The 25,769-nt window shown below is 39.0% G+C and overlaps 1 protein-coding gene across 4 annotated transcripts in view; it reads right to left on the reverse strand.

Moving 5' to 3' along the window:
• Positions 1–2,039: 2,039 nt before the first annotated feature.
• The window catches only part of fam171a2a (family with sequence similarity 171 member A2a), a 43,077-nt gene continuing 19,347 nt past the window's right edge, over positions 2,040–25,769 (reverse strand). Inside the window, exons 4-8 of one of the 4 annotated variants that reach the window (XM_041231545.1) lie at positions 18,161–18,319; positions 17,017–17,193; positions 7,619–7,735; positions 6,518–6,644; positions 2,040–6,184 (exon numbers count right to left, since the gene is read on the reverse strand). In XM_041231545.1, coding sequence (XP_041087479.1) covers positions 4,699–6,184; positions 6,518–6,644; positions 7,619–7,735; positions 17,017–17,193; positions 18,161–18,319 — 2,066 coding nt within the window. In that variant the 3' untranslated portion in view covers positions 2,040–4,698. Of the gene's footprint in view, positions 6,185–6,517; positions 6,645–7,618; positions 7,736–17,016; positions 17,197–18,160; positions 18,320–25,769 lie in introns of all 4 variants that reach the window. The other 3 variants (XM_041231544.1, XM_041231546.1, XM_041231547.1) reach the window with 3 other exon arrangements.

A 25,769-nucleotide genomic window follows, 5' to 3' on the forward strand; every position in this document is an offset into this window, starting at 1 on the left:
TAGCCACCAGTAAGCTGACAGCACTTCTTTTGAGGTCAAAGTTTTGGTTCAAATCTTGGGTGTTCAAACTGAAAACAGACAATTTCAAGACCTCAAGCTACTTTAAGAACTGTACTTTCTGCACATGTGTGTGGTCTAAAACTGAAGCGATTATACAAATAACCCCTTGGAACCAGTAGACCATCTTATACTCACTTGCCCTGCGTTAATTGTCCAAATACATAAAGGGTTGCTCCTTGACATCGAAAGCTATCAATAGTGAGAATAGGCAAAAGGTTACTACTTCACAAACCAGCTTTGTAATCACCACTGCACTTGAAGACAGCAAATGTATATAAAACAGAAACTTGAAAAATAACACCCCCTCTGAGGCTTACACAAACTTTTGAGATGCCAGTTAGCACATGTGGCCATAGGTACAGCTGAACAGAGCAATGCAATGGTGAAGGCCAGACATTTTGCTTCTCCGATTGCTGTCCAATAGGCCAGACAATTGATTGGATTGCCCCCCCCCCCCCCGAAATTATTATCTGCAAGGTCATTTTACACGTTTTTTTTAAGATTGCTACGGATAAAGATCACTATTATCCGTTCCAACTAGGTTCTCAAACATTGAGCTTTAAATTGGAGGCTTGCTAAACATTAAAAAAAACACACATTTCTTAAGGATAGGGCTTTGAAATATATATGAGTCAGAGCTTGGAAATTCTGGCCTGTGATTGGTTAAAACCTCATCATAGACGCAATAGTTCCCCTCCGACATGTGATTGGTTCACATCACTGTCAGTCTTGTCCCTTTTCAAAGGAACGCCCTCCACCTTCACTCCAACAAGAAGATAAAATGGCGATTCTGTGACTTAACAGAAAATTAATTGCAAAACATACTGCAAAAGAAAGAAAAAAAAATCTTATTTATTTATGCTATTTAGTTATTTTCTAAGGCAGTGTGCTGGTATTCATTTGGGCTTTGTTGTTAGTCTACTCAGAATAAAGGGCTCTCCTAGTATTAGTTGGTTCTCTGCTAAATCCATTACAGTTGGCACATATCCATTGGTTATATGGGTTTTTGAGATTGGCTCATTTGGAAAAGTGGTACATTTAATGTATAAGTAGTTCAAGTCCCTTAGGCATCCTCCTCTAATGCCTAATTTAATCCGGAGCAGTGTGGTGCGATTGATGTCTCCACGTAACATCGGTGACAGTCTTTCATTGCTGTGACCACGATCTCCAATTTGCCTGAGGTTGAAATACATTAATACCACACAGCATTAAAGGATACAGTGTTCTTGCTCTTTAATATTGATGTGCTTTACATTGTTATTTTTCATCTCAACAGCAAAGAAATTAGCTTAGTAAATCTGTGCAGCGCAATTCAATATGCTTGTGTTAAATTCTTGATTATAAAAGAACAAAATATATTCAAAGGTAAGATTTATTCTTTAACAATACACGAAGATTTATTTACTTTACTTTGTGCACTTTAATGTTAGGCTGGAGTTTAACTGCATCACCTCAAACTTTTTTTGATAATGTTTCTGGAATAGGTAGATGCTATTTTTTTTATTTTTTTTTTAAATAGACTATCAGCTGCTAAGTTGACTTATTTTTTTAAAGTTTCCAATATCTCTTACAGTGTAAACATAAGAAATACAAAAATGTTGGCCTACGGATTGTGTCTTACAAAAACGCTAAAAGGAATTCACTGATTCTGAAAACAATCGTGTATAAATGTGTTTAAAATAATGTGTTTTTCTCGAATGAATTTTAATCTCAAATAAATTATACAAAATTTGCTACAGTCAATTCAGATTAGTATCTGTTGTGTTTATTGTGGTACTGTTTGTAAACCAGATTGGCAAACATGATAACTTATACCCAATGTATAAAGCGTAGCAACCTTGCTTTTGCGGAGCGACCTTGCTTTTGCATGGTATTTTATTCCACTCATGAATGAAGCAGTATTTTTGACACTTTTGTCCCTATCGCTATTCTTTTTTATATTATTATTGTTTACAAAGGGAATGGTATTCTGTTCTTAAAAAAAAAAAAAAAAAAAAGAATTTTACAAATGGTGAAATTACATTTCATTAAAGTGTATAAAAGACTACACTACCGAGTGCATGCGAAATATTAATAATATGTAATAATCCTAATTGTGTATCCCTCACTTTCTTTTACAACGTCTGTTTTTTCATACTTTGTGTTTCTGTGAACGCTGGAAAACAGTTTAAACCCCACAGTATTGTCTTCATGCTATACAGAGTTGAAATTTAGTTTACAAATTTGGCACATATTTCCTCTATACGTAGCCAGTAACTGCCTCTGTATTTCTCTGAAGTACTTTTGGCTGTTGTGCACATGACCTTCATTCCCAGAACTTCTATGCAAAGAAGGCACTTCTCTGGTTGTTTGCAATATTGGGATTCTGACACCATTTTGAAGTGTGCTTGATGTTTACATATCATGAGGCAACATTTTATAATGCTAGATGAATAATTCACATGCTCATTTTCACCGAGGTGTGCTTCAGAAAGGAAAAACACGCTCAATAAAATGACCAAATCACACCTAAACAACTCAGACATGTAATGTCAGAGCTTGCAAGTAGACTAAAGCTGTTTTTTTTGTTGTTGTAATTGGTGTTTCTTTCCATTCCTTTGGAGTAAATAGCTTTGTGTATCTAGCCCACTGTCTTAAAACCAAGGGCCTGTGTTTCTCAGTGTATATTACTTCCTTTATTTAGATGTAATTTAAATTAAACAGCTGTGCCCGTGCGTGGTCGTTTTTAGTTTTGTTTTAAATTAAACCATGTTTGGTTGGTAGGTATGCTTTACATAAATACATCCTATATATGAGACATCAGTGAAGGAAGTGCAGAGTCAGTAAGAGACACAATGCTCCAGCACTGTACCTGCACTACACAGACATTTACAGCAAGGGTCGGCAACCTGTCCATACACAGACACGAATGTCCGTGGCAGTGAGTACATCTAACACACACACACACAGAACTGTATACGTAATTGTGGCCAAGCACTCACCATGAAGCCGACCCCTGCAAGTTCATAAAGTGGACTCAGCACTCTAGCCTCATTACAAAGTGGATTTCTCACCACAAATGGGGCTCCTTCACTGTCCAGGAGGGGCTTCCCCACTTAAGGGGTGCAAGGTTAGACTTCCTTGTAACATTTGGATGTTATGGCAGCATGGTAAACTGTTTCTGTCTAGTCATAGAACAGGTGCATCATGGGAAGATTTACATTAATATTATTATGCTTCTACAGGATATGAAGTTTTTACTCTATTTTTTTTTTAGAATAAGACTGTACCTTTTGCCTTAGACGATAGTTTGGTGCTATGCATAATGCTTCCTGGAAAAAACAAAACAAAACAAAACACTAAGGCTCTGATTCCATAGTAGCTGTAATAGCTGTACCACCCAGGCCTGTCATCGAATGTATGCCCACCTCATAGCATGTTAATGAAACGCTTCTCAGCGGCACTTCTTGAAGGACGAATATTGACATTGAGCTTTGTCAGGGTTGTGCCATCGAGCACATCAACTTTTAGGTTTAGTTTTTTTCTTTAAAAAATGATTGTAAAAAGTAAGTCCTATACAGGTTCAATTCAGTCCACCGGTTAGAAAAACAAAAACAACGAAAGAACAAACCCACAAAGTTCATTTGGCAGCATGATGAAAAAAATGCAGTCCCCTGTCCCTTTTTAAAAAGAGTTTTAAACATGCCTCGACCTTCAGTTCAGTCCGGAGGCTAGAAAACACAGCTTCTCACAGGAAGAGAAGCAGATTCTAGAAAGGGCAGTCTTCCAGAAGGTGAAAAGCAGGTCATTTTTGTTAGAGGGATTTGCCTGTGAGAAGTCATCCAAACACTCTCTTAGGCTGGTTACTGTTTTTTATCTAATTGCTACAGCATTTTATTCTGATCTTGCCAAGTAAACATCCAGTAAAATTATAATGTAGTAAAAATTCCCACACTGGTAACTCCACTCTCCATGTCAGGCTGTTGAGTCTTGGAGTGGGGGTATATAAAGTTAATAATTTTCAATATCCACACCCCCCTATCCTGCCTCAGGTGGATCACTTATTCTTTTTTTCCATAGGAAGAAAACGGTTCAATAACGCCTGCTGGTTTGTTCCAAAAGTCAATATAAAATGGCTCACCATAGATGGTTCTGTTAACAGGGATGACATGATAACACCTTTACGGCAGTTGTGGACTATGATTTACCACACGGGAAGGTTTAAAAAAAACAAGACATGGATCACTTGGCTCCAAACAGTCGTAATTCCCTTCTCACTTTCGTTTTCCTATAAGCCGAATGGTTTTGGGTTGTCAGCTCCAGATTCTTTATGATATTTCTGTTTGACTCCTGTCCCACATTCATAGGTATGTTCTCCTAATTTTACTCCAAATATCAATGCCTGCTGTAAAAAAAACAAAAGCTAGGAAACTAAAATGAAACCTAGGACACTAAGAAGCAGAAGCAATCGCTTTGAAGTGATGAGTATAAACACAATGGGGTACTAATCGTGCTCCTTTCTATGTGGTCTTGGCTGTACTTGTGCTTTTTAGGGTCTGACCCTCCGCAAGGTAGAACAGCAGCATTTCAGGATCATACAAAGAAATGTGACAACAGAATGACAGCCCTATTAAAAGTGATCACGTTCTACTGCAACGTTTACTTGACGTTAAAGACCATCAGGGGCCGTTCCTCTCGTTTCTGCCATGGGCTTTTCTTGTCCCCTTGATCGTCCCCTCCTTCTGACGGGTCATTAATTTCATCTTCGGGGCTTGTTGTAGAATCCCGTCGGATTTCACTGTTGCTGCTCCTGGAGCTATTACCTCGGCTCCGTCCTCTTCTGGGAATGGTAGCCCCTCGGTTTTCCAAACTTTCATCCAGCAGTGGGGTCAGCGAATTATCCTCCGGGGAGCAAACGGCTGTTCTGCTTTCGCTGCTGCTCTGCTCTGTGTCATCCATGTACGCCAGCTTGGAGTACGCCATGGTTCCATAGCCATGTTTTTCCCGTTCTTCCTTTATTCTCCGGGGAATCTTGGATTCATTCACATCTACTCCTGAATCCAAACTGGCATCATTACTACGGCTCCTCTCGTTCCCTTGGAGGTCAATGTATGAATGCCTGATGTGGGAGTTGGACCGTCCATCTAGAGACACAAACCAGGCCCTTGGGTGTGGCTTGACCCCCAGCTCAAGTAGCTTCTTCTCCGTCAGTGCTTGGAGTTCTCCGTTCATCTGAGATACGGTGGAGTCGTTGAACAGCACAGGGATGCGGACCGGGCCTGTGGAGGGATGGGGTCCCCACCCTCTGCCTTCCGGGTCTTCAGTCTGCTGGTTGGCCTGCTGCTGCTTCTGCTGCTGCTGTTGTTGGTTTAGCTGGTGAACTTGCATCTGGATCCCTTCCATTTCCTGCTGCTGCTGCTCCAGGGTCATCCCCATGGCTTGCTCCATCTCTTGGTATTCCGAAGCCAGTCTCATGTAATGAGCTGGTATGACCAAAGTTGGCATCACTTTTCTATACATATTGTCCTTCATGTGGTCTATGGAGCCGCAGAAGATAAGCTGCCCAGGCTGAGACAAGGATGTCGGTCTGGCCAAATGGTCGACAGATTGAGACATCATGAAATCATGAGGAGGTGGCAGGGGCGGGGGAGAGGGAGGATCTTGAGTGTAGCCCTTGTTGTCATTGATGATGTGTCTTCTGTTGACTTCAGTGCTCTTATCTTCCATGGTTTGCTGGGACACCATGGAGTTGTAGCTTCTTCGATAGTCGTCCAACAAGGGCGGATCTACTGTGTTTGAAGGGTCAATGGAACGAGCGACTTTCATTTGGAAGCTCTCCATCGTTGCCCCTCGGCGAGTGATAGTATCTGTATTCACTTTACTGTGCCTCATCTTCTGGGAAGGGATCTGCTTGAAGAACTCTTCACGAGAACTTTCAAATTCCCGTGAGGACGAGAATGCGGATTTCAGGATGGGAGTGTGGGCGTCCATGTCTCCATTGGAAGAGGCCGACTCGATGTGACTGCTGCTGATCAGGTTGAGGTGGGAGGTGGACGTTCCCTGGTCCTTCTTCGAGCTGTCGGGTGTGCAGGAGATTTGCAGTTTCCGGTGCTGTTGCTGTTGCCTTGGTTTCAGGCACCTCCTCCTGAAAGATAACCACAGTGAAGCGAAACCTAGTTACAGCTGCAGCAAGAGCACTTTGGCTTCTGAAACATGACCACTTATTTTATAAATGATGGGAATGTACTCCACTTCAATTATGATTCATAGGCATAATTGCTCATATTGGTTGTTTCTATTTCTTTGCGAAATGAGGCAAAGTGGAACAAATTTAGATGTGTGGTGCAAATAGTCAACAAGGTGTGGCAACCTGATTTAACAAAGAACTAATTGATAAATGTTATTACCTATAATGCCTGAGGAATGGGACGCCCTCCATATAAATCTGTGTTCCCCGTGCAAATATATCATTAAGTACCTGCAATAGTAAAGCAGTAAGCAGAGAAGAATTAGGACCAGCAGAGCCATAGACCCCAGGATTGTGAGCAGGAAGATGGTGTGATAGGTGGTGATATCACGCAGTCCTGAAGGATTCAATGCCATCCCTGCAAAACAACAAAACCAATCAAGCACAAGTTCAGCATCATCTTTACATATCCATATTTTCAGAATAAGCATGTCTTGTGTTTCCAATATAATCTGTACTGTAGAGAGAGAACAAGAAACCCCATTGTGGCATAGTGGCACACTTATTATATACACAAAACAAAGCAAGCACACAAACAAACAAAAACCTTACAAACTCTTCAAAACAAACAAAACATAACACCCAAACTTCGACTAGCCTGGTGTTCGTTCGTTCGTTCGTTCGTTCTCTCTCTCTCTCTCTCTCTCTCTCTCTCTCTCTCTCTCTCTCTCTCTCTCTCTCTCTCTCTCTCTCTCTCTCTCTCTCTCTCTCTCTCTCTCTCTCTCTCTCTCTCAACTAAGCAACTCACTTTCACTGAACTGTCTCCTACACACTCCAAACACACACCCCTTTTTCCTTGGCCACACTCCACACTTTTCCATTCAAACTTCAATCATTCAAATAATCAAACAATTAAACAATGCTATGTGGCTGTGCAAAGGTGGCCATCTTGGTTCCAGCTTCCTTCACCAAGGTGGACTCAAGCCACCAAACTCTCCCACGCACTGACACACTGTAGACCCAAGAACCACTGAATGTGTGCTTTTAGTAGCCTACATGCACCACACATGGATGTTTTTGTGTGTGGACTGGAGCACCAGTTTGGGATGCATTATGAAAACATGCTAACCCCATGAAATGAACAGTCACTTATTTTTCACTGTCATTTCCAATGTTAACCGAGAGAACAGAGGACTGTTGACATCGCAAGAATAAACCCATAGACAGTCCCACAATCTCAATAAAGGGCTGATATGGAGGGCAGGTTGCAGCTCCCAAAAGAACTACATTTAAAGAAAACAACATTTAGGCCTGAATATGGCACCACCATAATTGTCTTATTCTACAGCATGTACAGTGTAATAGATTACACCCCCCTCCCCCCTCCTTTACCTCCTGTACCTGAAGATACAGCAGCTACCCAGTATCCAAGCTGAGGGGCGATGAAATTCCATGTTGAATGAGCTCCTTCCTTCTTTACGTAGCCCGTTCCATTCCTAATCCAAACCCCTGCAAGACCCAAGCCATCAAAACGCATAAGTCAACCAGCTTCGTGCTACTCCTATCAAAAGCTAAGCAATCAATACCTTTTACAAAAAGCTGTTAATCATTGGGTCTGCTGTTGGTACAGCTACTACCATGTACATATATATATATATATATATATATATATATATATATATATATATATATATATATATATATATATATATATGTATATACACACAAAAATAAAATGGTGTGGTCTTGCAGTCTGCACTAAAAAGTTTGTCCTTGAGATAAGTAAGCCTTATTTCTGAAGCAAATTAAATAATCAATAACCTAGTACTACTTGTTTATTACAGAACTGTGCAAAACCATTAAGGATTTGCTGTATATCAACTGACAGATTCTGGATCGTTGACAATCTATGTTACATTATCAGAATCCAACATCTGCTGCACAGCGCAGACAATAGTCTTTAGTTGAGAAAGGTTCTTGGTAAACAGTAAAGAAGCTTAAACCAAAGAGGAAATATGCATTTCCTGTCTCCTACTTAGACCCACGGGCCTGACAGCGCAAGTCAGCGAGCTATCGGCCCCTTGCAAGTGTCCACTAGAGCTCCACAGGTGCCTGGTGTGTAGGGGTCTCTGCAGTGCAGTGAGGTGTCTCAGTCCCTTCCAAACACTGTACTGCACCTGTGGGAGTGCTTGAGGCAATGCACAGCAATGCTATAACCTGTGCTTGCCTGATTGTATGACTCACCCTTAACAACATGTGGTTGTGTAACTTTCATTTTCTTTGAGAAAAAAGGGTGCAAAATGAAGAACCTTAACTAGGCTCAGTCTAATAAAGCTGGTTTTGGTAATTTCCCCATGTAGCAAACGCACTAGACTTCTTGTGTCAGCAAATCATTTCCTTAGTTACTGTCTCGACCTACCAACAGGATGAATAGGAAACACGGAGGAAAAACAGACAACAACAATCAACGGCTGCACTACACAAGATACTGGCGATTTCTTTTAGAGGTTCTGCTGAAATGTGGGAGGACATTACCGTAAAGAAAGTTAATGATGTTTGCCCTTCAAGTGGCACAAAAGGGTATTGTGCAATTACAGAACTCATTATGAGTACAGAATCTGATGCCAGAGGCAACCAAACCTGTCAGAGAGCTCATCTGAGCTCATAGCGTTTATTTCTACTAATTGCTCACAGTCTCACCCAGTATATTAACGATGAAGTCAGGCCCAGTCTTCTATGCTTAAATAACAGAGCTTTGTGATTGGATCTTTTGAAGTAGATCAGACAAGTAGTTTCTTTGTTGACTCAGACTTACAATGTACTGTAAGTGAATCAATGTGGGAGCATGGAGATTAAAAGAGAAAACACAGGTATCAAAGAACGTAGAAATAATGCAGATATTATTATTATTATTATTATTATTATTATTATTATTTATTATTATTATTATTATTATTATTATTATTAGTATTATTAGTAGTAGTAGTAGTAGTAGTAGTCATATTAGTATCTAAATCAATAATAAGTTACATCACGTAGCATTCAAGTTAGTTTTCCAAGGTGGCCATCAATTTACTGGATTTAAACAGACCTTTAAATTGAATATTCCCTATATTCAGAAATGCAAACAGCAATAACCCATTAAAATAGACTATAGAACACTGGTTTCTAAAACTCACAGGTTTGTTATCAGGGTTCATTTGTAGCTGTCTAAAGCCTTTTAATTCAAACAAACTCGCGAAGATAGAAAATAGAAAAATAAAAACAAAGTTATATCCTGACATTCTTTTTTATAAAGCAAGAAAGGCATCAAATTCTATAACAACAACAACAGAGCCAGACAATACATTGTGGTCTCCATTACCCTCTCTTTGAACTGTTTATTTAATTATGAATGGTGAGCATAGTGAGACAACATAACGTTCCTCCCAGGGGCTCCCAACTGGCAGCACTATCACTGTGATATAGAAGAACAGGATCCTGCAGCGTTCTCCCATATAGAATGGCTTGCCTGCTTTTTTCGTAAACTGATTTAAAGAGCCTTGAGTCTTTTTAAAAAACATCAAATTGTGGGAGGCTGCAGTGGTATAATAAACTAGCCAACTCCAGAAAGTGTAATCAAGAAACAGTTTCCTGAGTGAATATTGGACAAGTAATAACCAGCACTAAATCAATGCTTTAAAAACACTTTGTAATTCAAAAGCAAGGGCAATACAATATGTAGACTCCTCACAAGTCTTCAATTATATTTGAAAGCATGCATGTGCATATCATTACACATACATAGCAATATAAAATATGCATTGAGAAAACAGGGGTGGAAATAAAGACCCCATTGCAAGGCAGTTTGCGCCATTCCTGGTTTTACTAGAAGTTTAATACTTATAGACACCTATACACTGTGGCTAATCAAGCTCCTAGTAAAACCTGGAAGATGATACCCATAAAAAGCAATAAGCAAAAAAATGAAAGTTGAAATTATCACAGTAGGGATTCTGGTCGTCCTTTAAGAAGCTCGATTCTGATATTGGGGTTTCCTTCCCAGCTTTTCTGCAATATCAGTGGCAAGCCTGGCTTTTTACTATACTGTATGCTGCTCACACCCTCACATCTCATCTTAAATTACTGTGCAGTTACACGAAGCATGCAATCTCCGCGCAGAATAAGCAATAAATTCCTATGTCGTTTATCATATTAACTACCTCTAAACCAATATCCCCTATTAGATAGTAACTGCCTCCAAACCAAGCTCCCCTATTACAGTGGGTAGATTAGTCATAGCTGACAGCTCTGTTCTCCTGAGAATCCCAGCCCTTTCTGAAAGAAACTCAGGAAAGAGTCAGGATCTGCCAGCAATGATGTTTCTGGACTGTGACAATATACTGTACACAGCAGGAGCCACCCCCATTTAAAAAGCACACCAACATTACCTATATCCAAGTCACAGCCACTTCAACACTGACTATCAAAAGCAACCTTTCACAATCAGCCTTACAACACAATACATGTGCCTGTTTTGCTGTGAAGTCAAATATAGTACTAGGTATTATATCATATATCATAGTAGCTTGGCCTGGCAGTGTCATTTCTATGCTGTGATAATAAGTAGAGGGTGACAATAACTGGAGCAAATCAAGAAGTATTTAATACATTCAATACAAATTACCCATAGCACTAATATTGCAGATGGAATCGCAAGACACCAATGAAGGCCTTAGTCAAAATGTCTGCTTGAATCTGATATTATCTATATATATATATATATATATATATATATATATATATATATATATATATGTGTGTGTGTGTAATCTTAATATTATATTATATTCATATAGTCTAATTTCGTCCTAGGCCACAGCAAAATTTTTGACTAAGCCTTGGTGTGTGTGTGTGTGTGTGTGTATGTATATATATATATATATATATATATATATATATATATATATATATATATATATATATATATATATATATGTGTGTGTGTGTGTGTGTGTGTGTGTGTGTATGTATATATATATATATATATATATATATATATATATATATATATATATATATATATATATATAAAGGCATCATATATACTGCGTAGTGAATTGCTACTGTTACTGTGCTCAAGATGCTGTTTATACATAAATAAAGACGTAAGGGCCTGCAAAGGTTGCACTTTGATTTAGGAGCCGACAGTGTTAAAATAATCCTGCAGGCTGTAATTGCAGTTTAGGAACAGTTACACTAGAGGGTGCTGTAAATCCACTTGAATGGAGCCTAGCATTTTCCTGCAGTAGATTCTCTGACCCCAGTATCTCCTGGATGGGTCCCCTTCATTATTTACAGTTAGTAACATTTGTCAATTGCAGTTAAACACCATTTCCAGGTCTAACATTTATTTAAATAGCAGCAGACTACTGACTTTATATTAAAATAGAGATCAAAAATGGACTGTGACCAGGAAAAAAAAACATGAATTGCATGTTGTTTTGCTCTTCTTCAGAATAGAGTTTGGATATATTCATATGCTGTGTCCATCCAACGACAGAAAACAAAGGTTGTTGGATCACGAAAAGCCACTACCCTACACTGAAATATAGCTCAGTGAACCTAATACCAGAATCAGAACGTTTTGTCTGTCAACTGAGCCTCAACTATGAGCCATCAGTCAAAGTCTGTCAAATCGAGTCCTGCCAGTCCTGCCACTTTAACAGGGAAATGCATCTTTTATATATCACAGACGATATGTTGAGTAGGCCAGTCAGTCAAGCGAGGGGCAAACCCGTTTACACAAAAAATGACTCTTTATCAGATTACTATCAAATAGTTATCAAAAGGAGACAACAGGTGTTGCTTAGAAATGTGTGCTTTGTTTCACAATTGTCTCTTCTCATAACCTTGGATTGTTTTTTAAGCCCCCTCTGGTCGTGCTTCTTAACAGAACATCTTCTGGTGTGTGTGTGTGTGTGTGTGTGTGTGTGTGTGTGTGTGTGTGTGCGTTGAGGAATTCCACAGATCTCTGAAGCCCATGACAGCTGTAGCCAGGAAATACGACCAACAGCAATGAAGGCAGCTCTGGTAATTCCATTAATCACATGGCACTTAGGAGCACAGGGCCCGTCCCTCTAACCCCTGCGATTTATATTCATGGCAGGCATCGTTCTGTGTGTGGTTCTCCATAAAAGAAACCCCGCGGGGCCCAACTCTCGCACTCCCTCTTCACTCTATTCTTTTTCTCCTTCCTTTTTTTCTTTCCCCTTTATTGTAGGGTTGGAACAATAATCACTTGTCTTGATATTATTGCTAATTAGTTTTGATTATTGTGCTGGAAAACTATGAATCGTATGCTAATCCTATGAATTGGCAATAATCTAGTTGGCAATAAAGATGGTTTTTCGCTATTATTCTGTTCTGTCCTTTCCATCTTCCCTTTTCTAATCCTGCCCTCTCCATACTTTCTTTCCACCTGACTTTGGTTCATCCCTATTTCCTTCACTACCCTCTATCTTCCATATTTTCTCTCTCTCTCAAGCACAAATACTTCACACCCTTACCTGGTTTTAACAACCCCCTCACTACACGGAAAACAGCCACTATCATTAAATCTGATGGACACCAGCAGTTTAATTAAAGGCATCATATATACTGCGTAGTGAATTGCTACTGTTACTGTGCTCAAGATGCTGTTTATACATAAATAAAGACGTAAGGGCCTGCAAAGGTTGCACTTTGATTTAGGAGCCGACAGTGTTAAAATAATCCTGCAGGCTGTAATTGCAGTTTAGGAACAGTTACACTAGAGGGTGCTGTAAATCCACTTGAATGGAGCCTAGCATTTTCCTGCAGTAGATTCTCTGACCCCAGTATCTCCTGGATGGGTCCCCTTCATTATTTACAGTTAGTAACATTTGTCAATTGCAGTTAAACACCATTTCCAGGTCTAACATTTATTTAAATAGCAGCAGACTACTGACTTTATATTAAAATAGAGATCAAAAATGGACTGTGACCAGGAAAAAAAAACATGAATTGCATGTTGTTTTGCTCTTCTTCAGAATAGAGTTTGGATATATTCATATGCTGTGTCCATCCAACGACAGAAAACAAAGGTTGTTGGATCACGAAAAGCCACTACCCTACACTGAAATATAGCTCAGTGAACCTAATACCAGAATCAGAACGTTTTGTCTGTCAACTGAGCCTCAACTATGAGCCATCAGTCAAAGTCTGTCAAATCGAGTCCTGCCAGTCCTGCCACTTTAACAGGGAAATGCATCTTTTATATATCACAGACGATATGTTGAGTAGGCCAGTCAGTCAAGCGAGGGGCAAACCCGTTTACACAAAAAATGACTCTTTATCAGATTACTATCAAATAGTTATCAAAAGGAGACAACAGGTGTTGCTTAGAAATGTGTGCTTTGTTTCACAATTGTCTCTTCTCATAACCTTGGATTGTTTTTTAAGCCCCCTCTGGTCCAGCAGCTTAACAGAACATCTTGTAGGAAGTGTGTGTGTGTGTGTGTGTGTGTGTGTGTGTGTGTGTGTGTGTGTGCGTTGAGGAATTCCACAGATCTCTGAAGCCCATGACAGCTGTAGCCAGGAAATACGACCAACAGCAATGAAGGCAGCTCTGGTAATTCCATTAATCACATGGCACTTAGGAGCACAGGGCCCGTCCCTCTAACCCCTGCGATTTATATTCATGGCAGGCATCGTTCTGTGTGTGGTTCTCCATAAAAGAAACCCCGCGGGGCCCAACTCTCGCACTCCCTCTTCACTCTATTCTTTTTCTCCTTCCTTTTTTTCTTTCCCCTTTATTGTAGGGTTGGAACAATAATCACTTGTCTTGATATTATTGCTAATTAGTTTTGATTATTGTGCTGGAAAACTATGAATCGTATGCTAATCCTATGAATTGGCAATAATCTAGTTGGCAATAAAGATGGTTTTTCGCTATTATTCTGTTCTGTCCTTTCCATCTTCCCTTTTCTAATCCTGCCCTCTCCATACTTTCTTTCCACCTGACTTTGGTTCATCCCTATTTCCTTCACTACCCTCTATCTTCCATATTTTCTCTCTCTCTCAAGCACAAATACTTCACACCCTTACCTGGTTTTAACAACCCCCTCACTACACGGAAAACAGCCACTATCATTAAATCTGATGGACACCAGCAGTTTAATTAAAGGGCAATATGCTAATACATTGTGTTTCACTTAATTGCTTATTCTGCCAAAAACTGCAAAGCACATTTCTAATAAAATGTAATGTCTGTTCTTGATAATTGAATTTTCTGTTTAAGTGGCTACATATGTTTGTCAACCGAGCAATTTATAGGAATTTCCTGTACAACTTTGGCCAACAGTTTCACGCTATATCGCCAATTATTTGTATTATTTTCTCCCCAATTTGGTAAGCCCAATTATTGTTTATCTCAACCTGGCCCACCGCTGCCACCCCCGCGTTGACTCGGGAGGGATGAAGACTGACACGCGCGTCCTCCGAAATGTGTGCCATCAGCCGTCCACTACTTTTCACTCTGCACGCCCGCCATGCAGTCACCTCAGAGCTACAGCGTCGGAGGACCACGCATCTCTACAGGGGTCGCTGGTGTGCGGTGAGCCGAGGACACCCTGGCCGACCTAAGCCCTCCCCCCGGGGCAGCGCTCGGCCAATTGTGCGCTGCCCATATGCTTCAGGAAAAACTGACAAATTAAAAAATGAGACATTTTGAAATCTAACATGAAATACTGTACTACTATTATGGCTTCCGGCAGTCTTTTGCAATATCATATTGTAGTTTCTTTGATTACATGATGTTAAATAAAAGTTCTAAATTATGTTCATATAGTTTATTTTTTTATTTTTAGGTCTCAAATCATAAAATTATTGGTGTTACAAAAAATCAAGCTAGTCCTTTTTTTTGTTGTTTTTTCTTCCTTGTTGAATTACACATTGATCCTGCTCTGCAGAGTCACAAACAGCATTAAGAAATGCATATTGCTGATGTGAGCAGGCAGCAAAAGATCTAAAATTGTTCATGTTCCTTTTGAGAATGTGTGTGGCTGGCAACACAGCACATCACAGGGAAACCAAGCCACCCCCCCTTCCCTCCTCTCCTCAATCCATGCCACCCATCCTCTCAGGACTGGTAGTCATGGCAACAGAAACCTATCTGAAAAGTCTGCACAACGTTTCCTGAGTTCAGGGAAGAGAATGTTTAGTTCAGTCTTCCAAATGCTTCAGAGACTCTTTCTCTTAACAAATGAAATTCTTGAAATGTTCAGCTGAATCAATCAACTGCATTTACCAGTATACTGGTTTTATTGGTGGGAACCATAACTCCTTTTATGGCTGTGTGAATTATGCCACTTCCTCAGTTAAGATTGGTGAACACTGCAAAGGCTACCTCAGAAAAGCTACTGTCCAACAGCCTTTACAAATAAATTGACAAATAAGATTTGGCTGTGAAACAGGCTGCTTTCTTCCTTACAGCTTGGCTTGCATCTTATGATAAGATAAACCGTACCTAGAAAAACAGGATGGTGTTCTGCTTTGCTAAATGTTATGAGTTTTTAGCAGCTGGATCTTGTGACTGGGACTCCATCAGCACTTTTGTAACACGTACAGACTGTGCTCTTCTCTGATGAAGCCCAAAGACTTTAGTTACTGTAGCAATACCAGTTTCTTTTTTTTTCCTTAGGCAGACTTGTGTAAATAGATGCACAGATAGAAGGTGAGAGTAATACAAATGTTTAGTACAAATTGTGTTTCCTGTAGGCAAAGCCTAATTTAAAGCATCAGCACTGTTACATAACAGAGCTTTAACCCTGCAAAACACAGCCTTATTCCCCCAGGTTAACTCTTTAGATCAAGATAAACTGAACAAGATGCATCTCAAAATGGAAGAAGAAACAAAACGTTTAGCAGGGTATTTCTGCGCGGTAATTTTGCAGTTTCCCCATGTTTTTCCCATGGTTATACTATCATGTTCTCGTGTTTTTTTAAATATGCTTTACTGTACCTCTCAGGGCTTCACAATGCTTATGCTTTACCATGATTTTACTATGTTTTATTACACTTTACAATGCTTTTCCTATGGTCTACTTTTATAAGAGGATACATCAAATATTTATATTTCAAATCATACAATATTATGTATTTTCTCTTTTCTGTAATATGCTGTTTCTTTTAACCATACACTGCAGGTTAACACTTTTTTTTTGTTTATGGCAAAATGAAAAAAAACACTAAAGTGGGTTTTCAACTAAAAACACAAATTATGCAACTGCCCTTAATGTACTAATACAGCTATTCTATTCCCTATAGAATTAACCAATTTTGCTTCATACAGTCCAATGAATCCTGCTGAATAATGTTGCGTTGCCATATTGAATTGCATACTGCTTTGTACTTTCCCATATATTTAACTAAAAACTAACAAATTAAAAAATGTGACATTTTTAAAACAAAACACTGTGCTACTATTATGGCTTCTGGTAGAGTTTTTGATATTTTGTAGTCTATTTGATTACATGATGTTAAATAAAATATCATAATTATGTCCATATAAATATATCCCTCATTAACTAAATGGTGACTGCATTCTGAATTGTTGTGTGGTCCTTTGAAAAAGTGACAATGTCAAAGCTGAAGGGCAAAGATATAGGGCAGTTTGTGATGTGCAGAAATGTTCAATCATTCTACTCGTCGCCTGAGCTGAATTTGAGGTAAAAGTCATGGAAGGCCTCTGCTGTGAACCATACAGTTTGCAGTCCTTGTGCTTAACTCACCAGTCTTGGCGTCAAACCTCCAGGCAGGGATGCTGGTTGCGGCCCTCACAGGAGTGTCCCCAGGCAGAGGGATGGAGATGTGGATCGGACCGGACACCTGGACCATAGTCCCATTCCTGGTGAAGAGGTGAGTGCTGACCGCTGCAACCGGGGTCAGCTCCAACCAACTGCTGTTCACTGCTAAACACGTGGAGTGCATCACCACACAGGTCAGGGCTCATATTGCATATCGGGCCTAATTAAACAAGCTGCCATTCTGAATATTAGTTTTAATTCATATACTACAAAGGTCTGCAGTTTTGACTGAAGTTATCTTTCCTCAACCTCTACACATGTCTGCAAGAATTTACATCTGCAAAACCTTAAACTTTTAGGCTCTGATTCAGACTAAAAGTGTAAAATAAGTAAACAAGGCCCATCCAAGATACAACACCTTACCCAAACACATAACTGTTTCAAAGTATATTAAAATATAACTAAAGCATATACTACTGTGGTGATATCAAGACATAATTCCATAGTTCTATGCATTATAGATGTACATTAAAAGAAAAAATATATACTTTCTCCAACTGGTTTAATTGAAAATCTTAAGAAAAATATTGCTTTTGTCTTTCAACGCAGCTCTGGAGAGCTCCAACTTTAACATTTGGAGAGTTTGCCTTACCTTTACATTCATTCTTCTGAAAACACAAAGGACTGCCTGACAGCAGCCAATCTAACACCTCACAAGCCAGATTACTGAATCACTTAATTATGACTGCCAAAGGTAAGGAGTTCTGGGAACATTCTTCTGTTGATTCAGGATATGCAAATATTTCTAAGTGCCACGTAATTCAAATGGGCACTGGACAATTATTTTAATTCAATCATTCAATCCCTCCTCTATTTTAGTGCTAGAACAGTGGAAAGACTTTTAAAGCCAACAAGCGAAAAGCAGACCAAGGATAATAAAAAGAAAGAGCATGGGGAGGAGGTAGGAACTACTAACTCTCCCCAAATGAAAGTACCACATTATTTAGAAAAACTCGATCAGTTTTAGCCTAAAATCAGTAACTGAAAATGGCATTATTGTTCCAAGCTGAAGCCCATGACATATTCTCTGTATCTTCCTTCAGGACCATGGTGGATGCTAGATGCTTACCTGTCCCATTGCTCTCCAGTCCGATGAGGTAGGGGAAGCCCCCTATCTCATACTCGCTCTTGGCTGCTGTGAGGACTGCAGACAGCTCAGTGTAGGTGGAGTTGGGTGGCAGTCGAACGGCCTTTCTCTGGAACTGAACCCATGGCTGGTTCCTGACACCTGAGGAGAAACACCACAGACTTCAAGCCCATGCTAGCAGATGCAATAGACATTTACTTCCGTCTTTCTAAACATGATTTATTGACTTGTATTAGGATTTAGTAAGGAAACACAGGGTTGATGTCGCCATGGCTACCACTGTTGTTATTTTTGTTTTCTGACATCTGCTTTTACAAACAAATAAAAAATTAGACACAGGGTGCATTTTACTAATTCTAACAGTTACAGGCATCTTTCCTGTCATTTTGTTTGATTGTATTTCATTAGAATCAGACAGTAAATGGAAAATATATATACAAAGTGTACATAATTTACAGCTTGTGACAAAAGTCCTTCTTTTTGTGGTAATTGTGTCACTTTTCGGGACCTTGTCTACTGTTTAAATACTCGTTTTAATTAGCAGCAGGTGTGCTGCATTAACCAACTCTGGGTTCGATTTTAATCGGCCATGTTTAAAAACCCCAGTGGTCTCTGGGACATGTAGTCCCACCTGACCCTTTTAAAACTTCAAGGACTACATTTATCCTTTGCTATCCTATGTAGGGTATAAACTGCGCACTATTCGGGGATAACATACCACCCCTCTATAGCTTTTCCACAAACTCTAGCACAAGCTGCACATCCAAAGTGACCATTTTACAAACCAGCTCTTCATAAACTAAAAAAGGATATTTCTGCTAGAACAGTTAGTAAGCCTGTTAATAATCCTGAACTTAGAAAAAACAACAGCAGAGATGAAAACAACACACAACATGAAATATAACATAGGTAATACATTCAATATTATGAACATGCAGATGCTTTAGAACATGCTGAATTAATTTGTTTTGAAAAGCTTTACCATTGCAGCCTGACAGAAATGAACCCTGCAGTTTATAATAAAAAAGTTCACCATGTACAATACAAATATATACACACACAGTAAGCAGTGATGCTGTAATCCTATTTCTTCCACTTAATAAAACCTGGATGTTGAAATAAGCCAAAAAACATATTTTATCGCTTTTTGCTGCCGGTTGTCCTGACTAATTATCATTTAATGAACTGAAACTTGATTTAGCAAGACAGCGCGGCCTTGTGTGCCTGCCAAGTCCAAACAGCCAGGCTGTTTCTCTCACACTGCAGTTGAAATTTGGACACAACACAACGGTGGTAGCAAGCAAGAAGGCTAGCTGCGTTCTTAGTGAATGGCTGGAGCCAATCACTCAAATGGGTTCATGCGAGTCAGACTTCCATAGAAACCATACAGCCCTCATACTCAATAGGCAGGCAACACATGAAACACTCTATGCGTGGCGCCACAATTATTAAAATTAACATTAAGTAGCAACTTGATATGGGAGTGGGTTATCAATATTATTTTTGTTTAGTATCATCACCTCTGTTTTATTTACCTTGATGCCTTTTTAAAAGTCAGACGTTTAAACCAACCCTCAATAGAGTTCTCTGAATCATGTCTAACCTATATATGATACACTTGGTCAATGTTTCCTGAAATAGATTCAATTCCTTAAACCTTCACAGTGCATTCTTTAAGCCCTGGGGTTAATGTGGTTGCTTTTCACTGAACTCCCCTGTGGGCTACATACGAGTTCTCAAACATATCTACTCTCTCAGCTGCTACATCAGAGTGTAACCATTAACCTGTTCCCCTGCAACACTCTGTAGTGGATGTAAGAAATACACATTAAGCAAATGTGGTATGTGGTATATCTTACTTCCACTAGGGGCAGACTATGTAAAAACGGCTTTTAAAAATAAGCACTTCTTTGATATGCTGGTGTTTATTTTTATTTACTGCCCTGTTGCAATGAGTAAAGTGAGCAATCATTATTGCAATTACTCAAATGTACAAAATATGTGTTTAAAAATTGAGAGTGCAATTCCTTGGTAAAGATGGACAGACAGATGGACACGATTAACCCATAAGGGGACACATCATTTGAATAACAAATACAATTAAATTTGAAGCGTATTGCTCTTTAAGCTAAGCAGTTTAGTGCAGCACAGCATCAAGTTTGTGCAGTGAGACCTTGTTTTAAGTATCTTTTTGGCACTAGAGCTTAGCCCTGGCCCAAAATGTTCATATCCCATAGCGACTCTGAAGGCTTAAATCACATCTGGGTTGATCCTTTATAAATCTGATAGCACAGAAGTGATTACCCTTTTAAAACACTGGGTTAGCTCAGACACACTTTGCATTTAGCAAACTCTCTCCATCAAATTCCCAGCCCCCTGCCCAACCCCACAAAAGCAGAAAGCTGGAATGACACACATTCTACAGCTGTCAGATGTCTCCCGTGGGGTTATGCTTTAAAGAGTACGAATGTAAAAGATATTTTTACCATTAGAGTGGCAGCCTGTACGCAATATGGCACATATGTAATTCTGCTAAACTCGCTTGTGACATGGCCTGAAAAAGAAGCATACTTTATAGGGATATTGTATGACAAAAGCTGTATTCTCAAAGCTTTTTATTGGGTTGTACAAACTGTCATGTGTAAAGATACCAAAGCAGCAACTAAAAATGCAGACATTTCATTTATGTGTTTTGGCCTTGTACTTGGGTGTTCCATGGGAGATTCACATTACCTGATACAAATACATTTTTTGTAAAGTATGCTAAGAGATAAATAGTTCTCAAAAGTTGTATCTCAGCAGCCTTTGGAGCTTCCGATCGCTGTGTCTTTTATAAGTGACATGAATAAGGGAGTAAACATTTGCACTGTATACAGTATACAAGGCATAAACAGCTAAAGCTTTATAGATTACATCATGGAAACCTGATCTGAGCACTTCAAACTGTACCCTCTCTGTCCCAAGTACTTTTAAGTTCAATCTTTTTCACTCAAGTGCCCCAGAACAGTGACTCTCCTGTCCACTGCAGGGAACCGCTTGAGCAAAGCCCAGTGCCACTGTCAGGATTACTGGCACACTCTCTAAAGGAGTGCTGTGGGTAAAAGTCTCATGGAATAAAACTTGGATTCTAACATTTAAAGTGGTTGCAGCTAACAAAATAATTCCAGAAATCTTACTTGTTGTGTACTTCCATTAGCTCCATAGCTCTGAGTTTTAAAATGTTATAACAATCATGTATTTTCATTTTAAAACATGCTATCTGATACTACATAAGGCTCAAAAAAATAACCAGATTCCATGCCTTACTCTCAGGAAATATGTTACACATCCTATGTCATTTCCCCTCAGAGCTGGGGAAATGACCAAGGTAGTGCAACACTATATGATTTGCAAACAGCAACGTTTTAATCTAGAACAGTACCAGATACAATCCCAGAACATGCACATGTGTGACCTGTATAATGAATGAAAGTGCACAATAAGTTACAGTTATGGAATAATTGTTAGCTCCAATCACTTTAAGTCTTCAATACTGTACACACGGTGCTCCGCTAGTTATCCCGGCATAACACCTTTGCTATCATGTTGAGCTACACTGCTGCTTCTCAAGCTAACCCCGAGTCAAAGGTCAGAGTGCCCCATTATTAACTGCATGACCTCGACAATATGCCTGGAATACGAAAAGCAATTTCCCAATCTCGGTTTCTCTTCAATTACAGCAACATTCTGAATCTGTAATGCTGTTTTTTCTTCTTTTGGTTCCCAGACATTTGTTTTGAACATTAAAGGAGATGGCTGGCTTGATTCCAAGCCCCTCATGGGTAAACAGGCTTTAATATGCTGCAAGCATCTCTCCACTCGACATCATGTCTTACTCAATGATAATCTCTTGTATTGTTTTTGTACGGTACTCTGCTGCCGTTTTGATCTACAATCCAGTATGACCACCACACAAGATCTGCAAATAAAATATTCTACTGAAAAAGCTTTGTATTAATTCAGCACAGAAGTCAAGCTACATTGAACTGGATTTTGTCTTACAATTATTTAGAAGCCTCAAAGCCACACAAAATGACTGCTCAATTCAAGTCTTTAAGTCTAAAGTCTATTCCATCTAAAATTTCATAATCATGTTTTAATTACATTAGGGTACCAGCAATAGTAGCCCTAGTGTTACATTTAATAAACACAACAAAGTTAAGAATAAAGGTTTGTCTAATGTGTTTACAATGTTTTACTTCAGCATATAGGTTAGTATACACTGTTCACAGCACAGAGGCCAGGCATCAAGTTTTTTTTATAATGATGTATTCAGGTTTTACGCTCTAATCATTACTGTGTTCAAAAGTCTTTCCAATCTCATTTCACTCAAGATGGAGGATAAAGAATGTAATTCCCAAGCGGATAAAAGCAGAATTCATATTTATTCAAACCCTGACATTATTACCATGGCAACTGCAGTAGAGTATATTTTCAAAAAATAATTTCCATCAACCTTTTTAGTCTGTCTTTGACCAGTTCATGCTCAGATAAAATATTGTACAGTACATTTTCAATGCTTTCAATGAAGCTCAGGACATGGAGACCAAGCTGAAAAAAAAAAAAAAAACCTTGTTGCATTTATAACCCATACACTGTAAAATTTGACAACTTTTTATATCTGCTCCACTGCAAAATAGTGATCCTCAACAAATGCCTTTATTTTTAATGCATTAGCGAAGGCTCCTTTGGAGGTACAAACAGTATACACACACACACTGTATGCTTGTCACATGCGTTTGTTTTACAACTAGAGAACTGTTTATTCATAACTTCAGAATACCTGGTCAAGGTTGATTATGGTTAGGAGATAACATTTCCAAGAAACAAGAACTAGAAAACAAATATTTTGGCTTGTGCCTTTGTTAGTTTCCGCGACAAATGTGACTCTGTGCACAGCAGAATATACTGTAGTTGGGTATTATCCCAGTGTGTGGTCTCCATCATTTCAAAGCCAAAAAAGTCACATGACCACAATATGGCAGCCAGATTAGGCCAGAGATCAAGGTCACTGGGAAAGCTGCCTTTATTTCCTTGTTCCTAACAAGAGTTCTCATAGACATACTATGTTGTGAATGTTACATCAACCAAAGTGGTCTGTGAAGTGGTCAAGTGAATGCCATCTAGGCTTTATTGGGAGACATTATAAAAAAAAAAAAGCTTTGAACTTTAAGGTTGCATTATTTCACACTGCCTTGTGCTTGTTATATACTGTGAATACTTTCTTCAAAATCCAATTAAAAATAATTAAAACAGACTGTGTAGTTTATGGCTTTGAAAAAAATCATTTCCACATGCATGAAGTCACAACAATATGGGGTTAACTGAAGGCACCACACTTTTAATGGATGTGAATTATACAACTTCAGCAGTTGTTGAGCCTAAAGTTAGTAGAATTTTCTAAATACATTACCCTATACACTGCTTGTGATAAAATACAGAGTCACTGGAAGGGTCATTAGCTGTCCTCTCTACCTAACTTGGACCCCTTGCTTCCAAATCCTTCATTATGCAGTAGACACAGTATCTTAGCCTTTTACTACTCTTCTCTTCAGCAACCTTCTCAATGACAATCACAATGCACTGAGGCTTGTCAAATATAGCTAGAGAGTTTGAATGTATTTGTTTTTTTTTTGTAACTTGTACAGTACATTAACAATTAAGTACTTTCTAATAGAATTATAGGACTGTGAGCCCCTGTGTATGGGTTATAATTACATTAATAGCGTTTAAATCAGACCCCTTCATTTTACTCAAATACATGTATTTTTTTGGGGTGGGGGGTGGTTGCAACGGTGACACACACAAAGTTTCTGAAAAAAACCTCTGTTATCCACAGTGACTGCACAGTAGATCTTGGTTTTTGTGTTCAAGTCTTTTTCACTCAACAGTAAATTCAATGTTAAATGCTAACAAGGCCAGTTACCTTCGTAAGTCTTCTCTTTCAGCATTGAATGAAAACAGTCAGAAGCTGAGGGTTGAGACCATAGGCTACACAACTAATGCATTATGCCCTTGAATACAGACAGAAGTGGGCTGGAGACCTTTCGCATAATCCACCCTAAATGAATGGGACAGTGTCCCGTAATGTAACAATATCAAGCAATTTAAAAGTGTTTTAGATAATAATGAATGGGTGAAATTGTAGAGGCTGACACACTGGTGTCTTTAAAAAATATAATTAGATGCTGCCCTGGGGGAAATGGTGTACAAAGAGAACATGCCTCAAACAGTCTCTTCTCATTCTATACAACATGATTAGTAATTGTAATAATTTCTAATGCTGTGTGTTGATGTAGTTTAATACCTGTATATTATGGTTAAAACGATCTCTCACACAATAGCCTGCCATAAAGCTATGACCCAACGCCCACTGGTGATGCTTTGAAGTACAACGGTACCATGTGTTGTCATTGCTGTAGTCTGCTACTGGTTCTGATAATGGCTTCTTCTTGGTAAATCAATGAGACACTAATGGTATTCCAATGAATCGTTCAACCTTTTCTGTCAGGGTACTTTACAAAGCCCATAGTTGACAAGTTTGCTGTTTCAATGACACAAGGCTCACGCATAAAGCAGTATATGGTGTGGACTACTATCCACTGAATATTTAAACTAATGCAAACATACATTTCAGAATGATGGCTACTTTAAGAGAAATTGATAATTGATGGATTAGGATTTCATATATTCAGTGGTGACCTGGTGCCTTATTTGGAGCCTTATAGTTGACGGCTTTTGTGAAATATCTAAAATTTTTGTACATATTTTTGTTGCTTCTTGCTACCTGGCAGATATTCAGTTAGGCAATTGGTTGAAGATTACTAACCAGGTTAAAAACAATAACATCAAGGACATCCATATCAATCCAGTTTGATGCCCATTTCTGAAACCTCAAAAAACATATCCTGAAGCTCTCACATTCTTGACAGAACGCTGCTGCATGGCTGCTTGGAGATTATTTTGGTGGGGTATTGTGCTAGCGATGCCCTTGTGCCGTGTCCCAGCAACGCGTCATATTCAGCTTTGTTTTTGTATCCCCTGCAGGCCTAAGCCATGTATTCCTGTTTGTCAACAAGTCTGCCACTGATTACCGGCAGACAGAGAGAGCAGGAGAGAGAGACACTGGCAAAACTAGGGCATAAGTCAGGCTTTTAACACCCTTTCTCAATCTATATTACTGGCACAACATAAGAATATATTTAAATTCTGACATGTAATAGTAGTTAGCTATATATTTATTTGGTATTCTAGATTTTTATCTGGCTACCTATAGGGGTTAGGCAATATAATTGTTAAAAATATACATGGTTATAACCAAAGCTTTAAAGACAAATACAATATTCTGTTACCAATAATTAGCTTATCGTTTTTCTGTAGCTTGTTTCTTTGTATCAGGGTCGTTTATCCTGCACAACAGTGTAGATTCACTCCCTGTGCAGCAGGTGATAGGATTCAACCTGATGCCACCCAAAGGCAGTCTCTGCTCTAGTGGCAGATCAAATTAATTCAACAGTAAGTATCTCAATCATTAACCATTTAGGTTGTCAAA

The sequence above is a fragment of the Polyodon spathula genome, chromosome 28 (assembly GCF_017654505.1).
Source record: "Polyodon spathula isolate WHYD16114869_AA chromosome 28, ASM1765450v1, whole genome shotgun sequence".
Taxonomy (NCBI): domain Eukaryota; kingdom Metazoa; phylum Chordata; class Actinopteri; order Acipenseriformes; family Polyodontidae; genus Polyodon; species Polyodon spathula.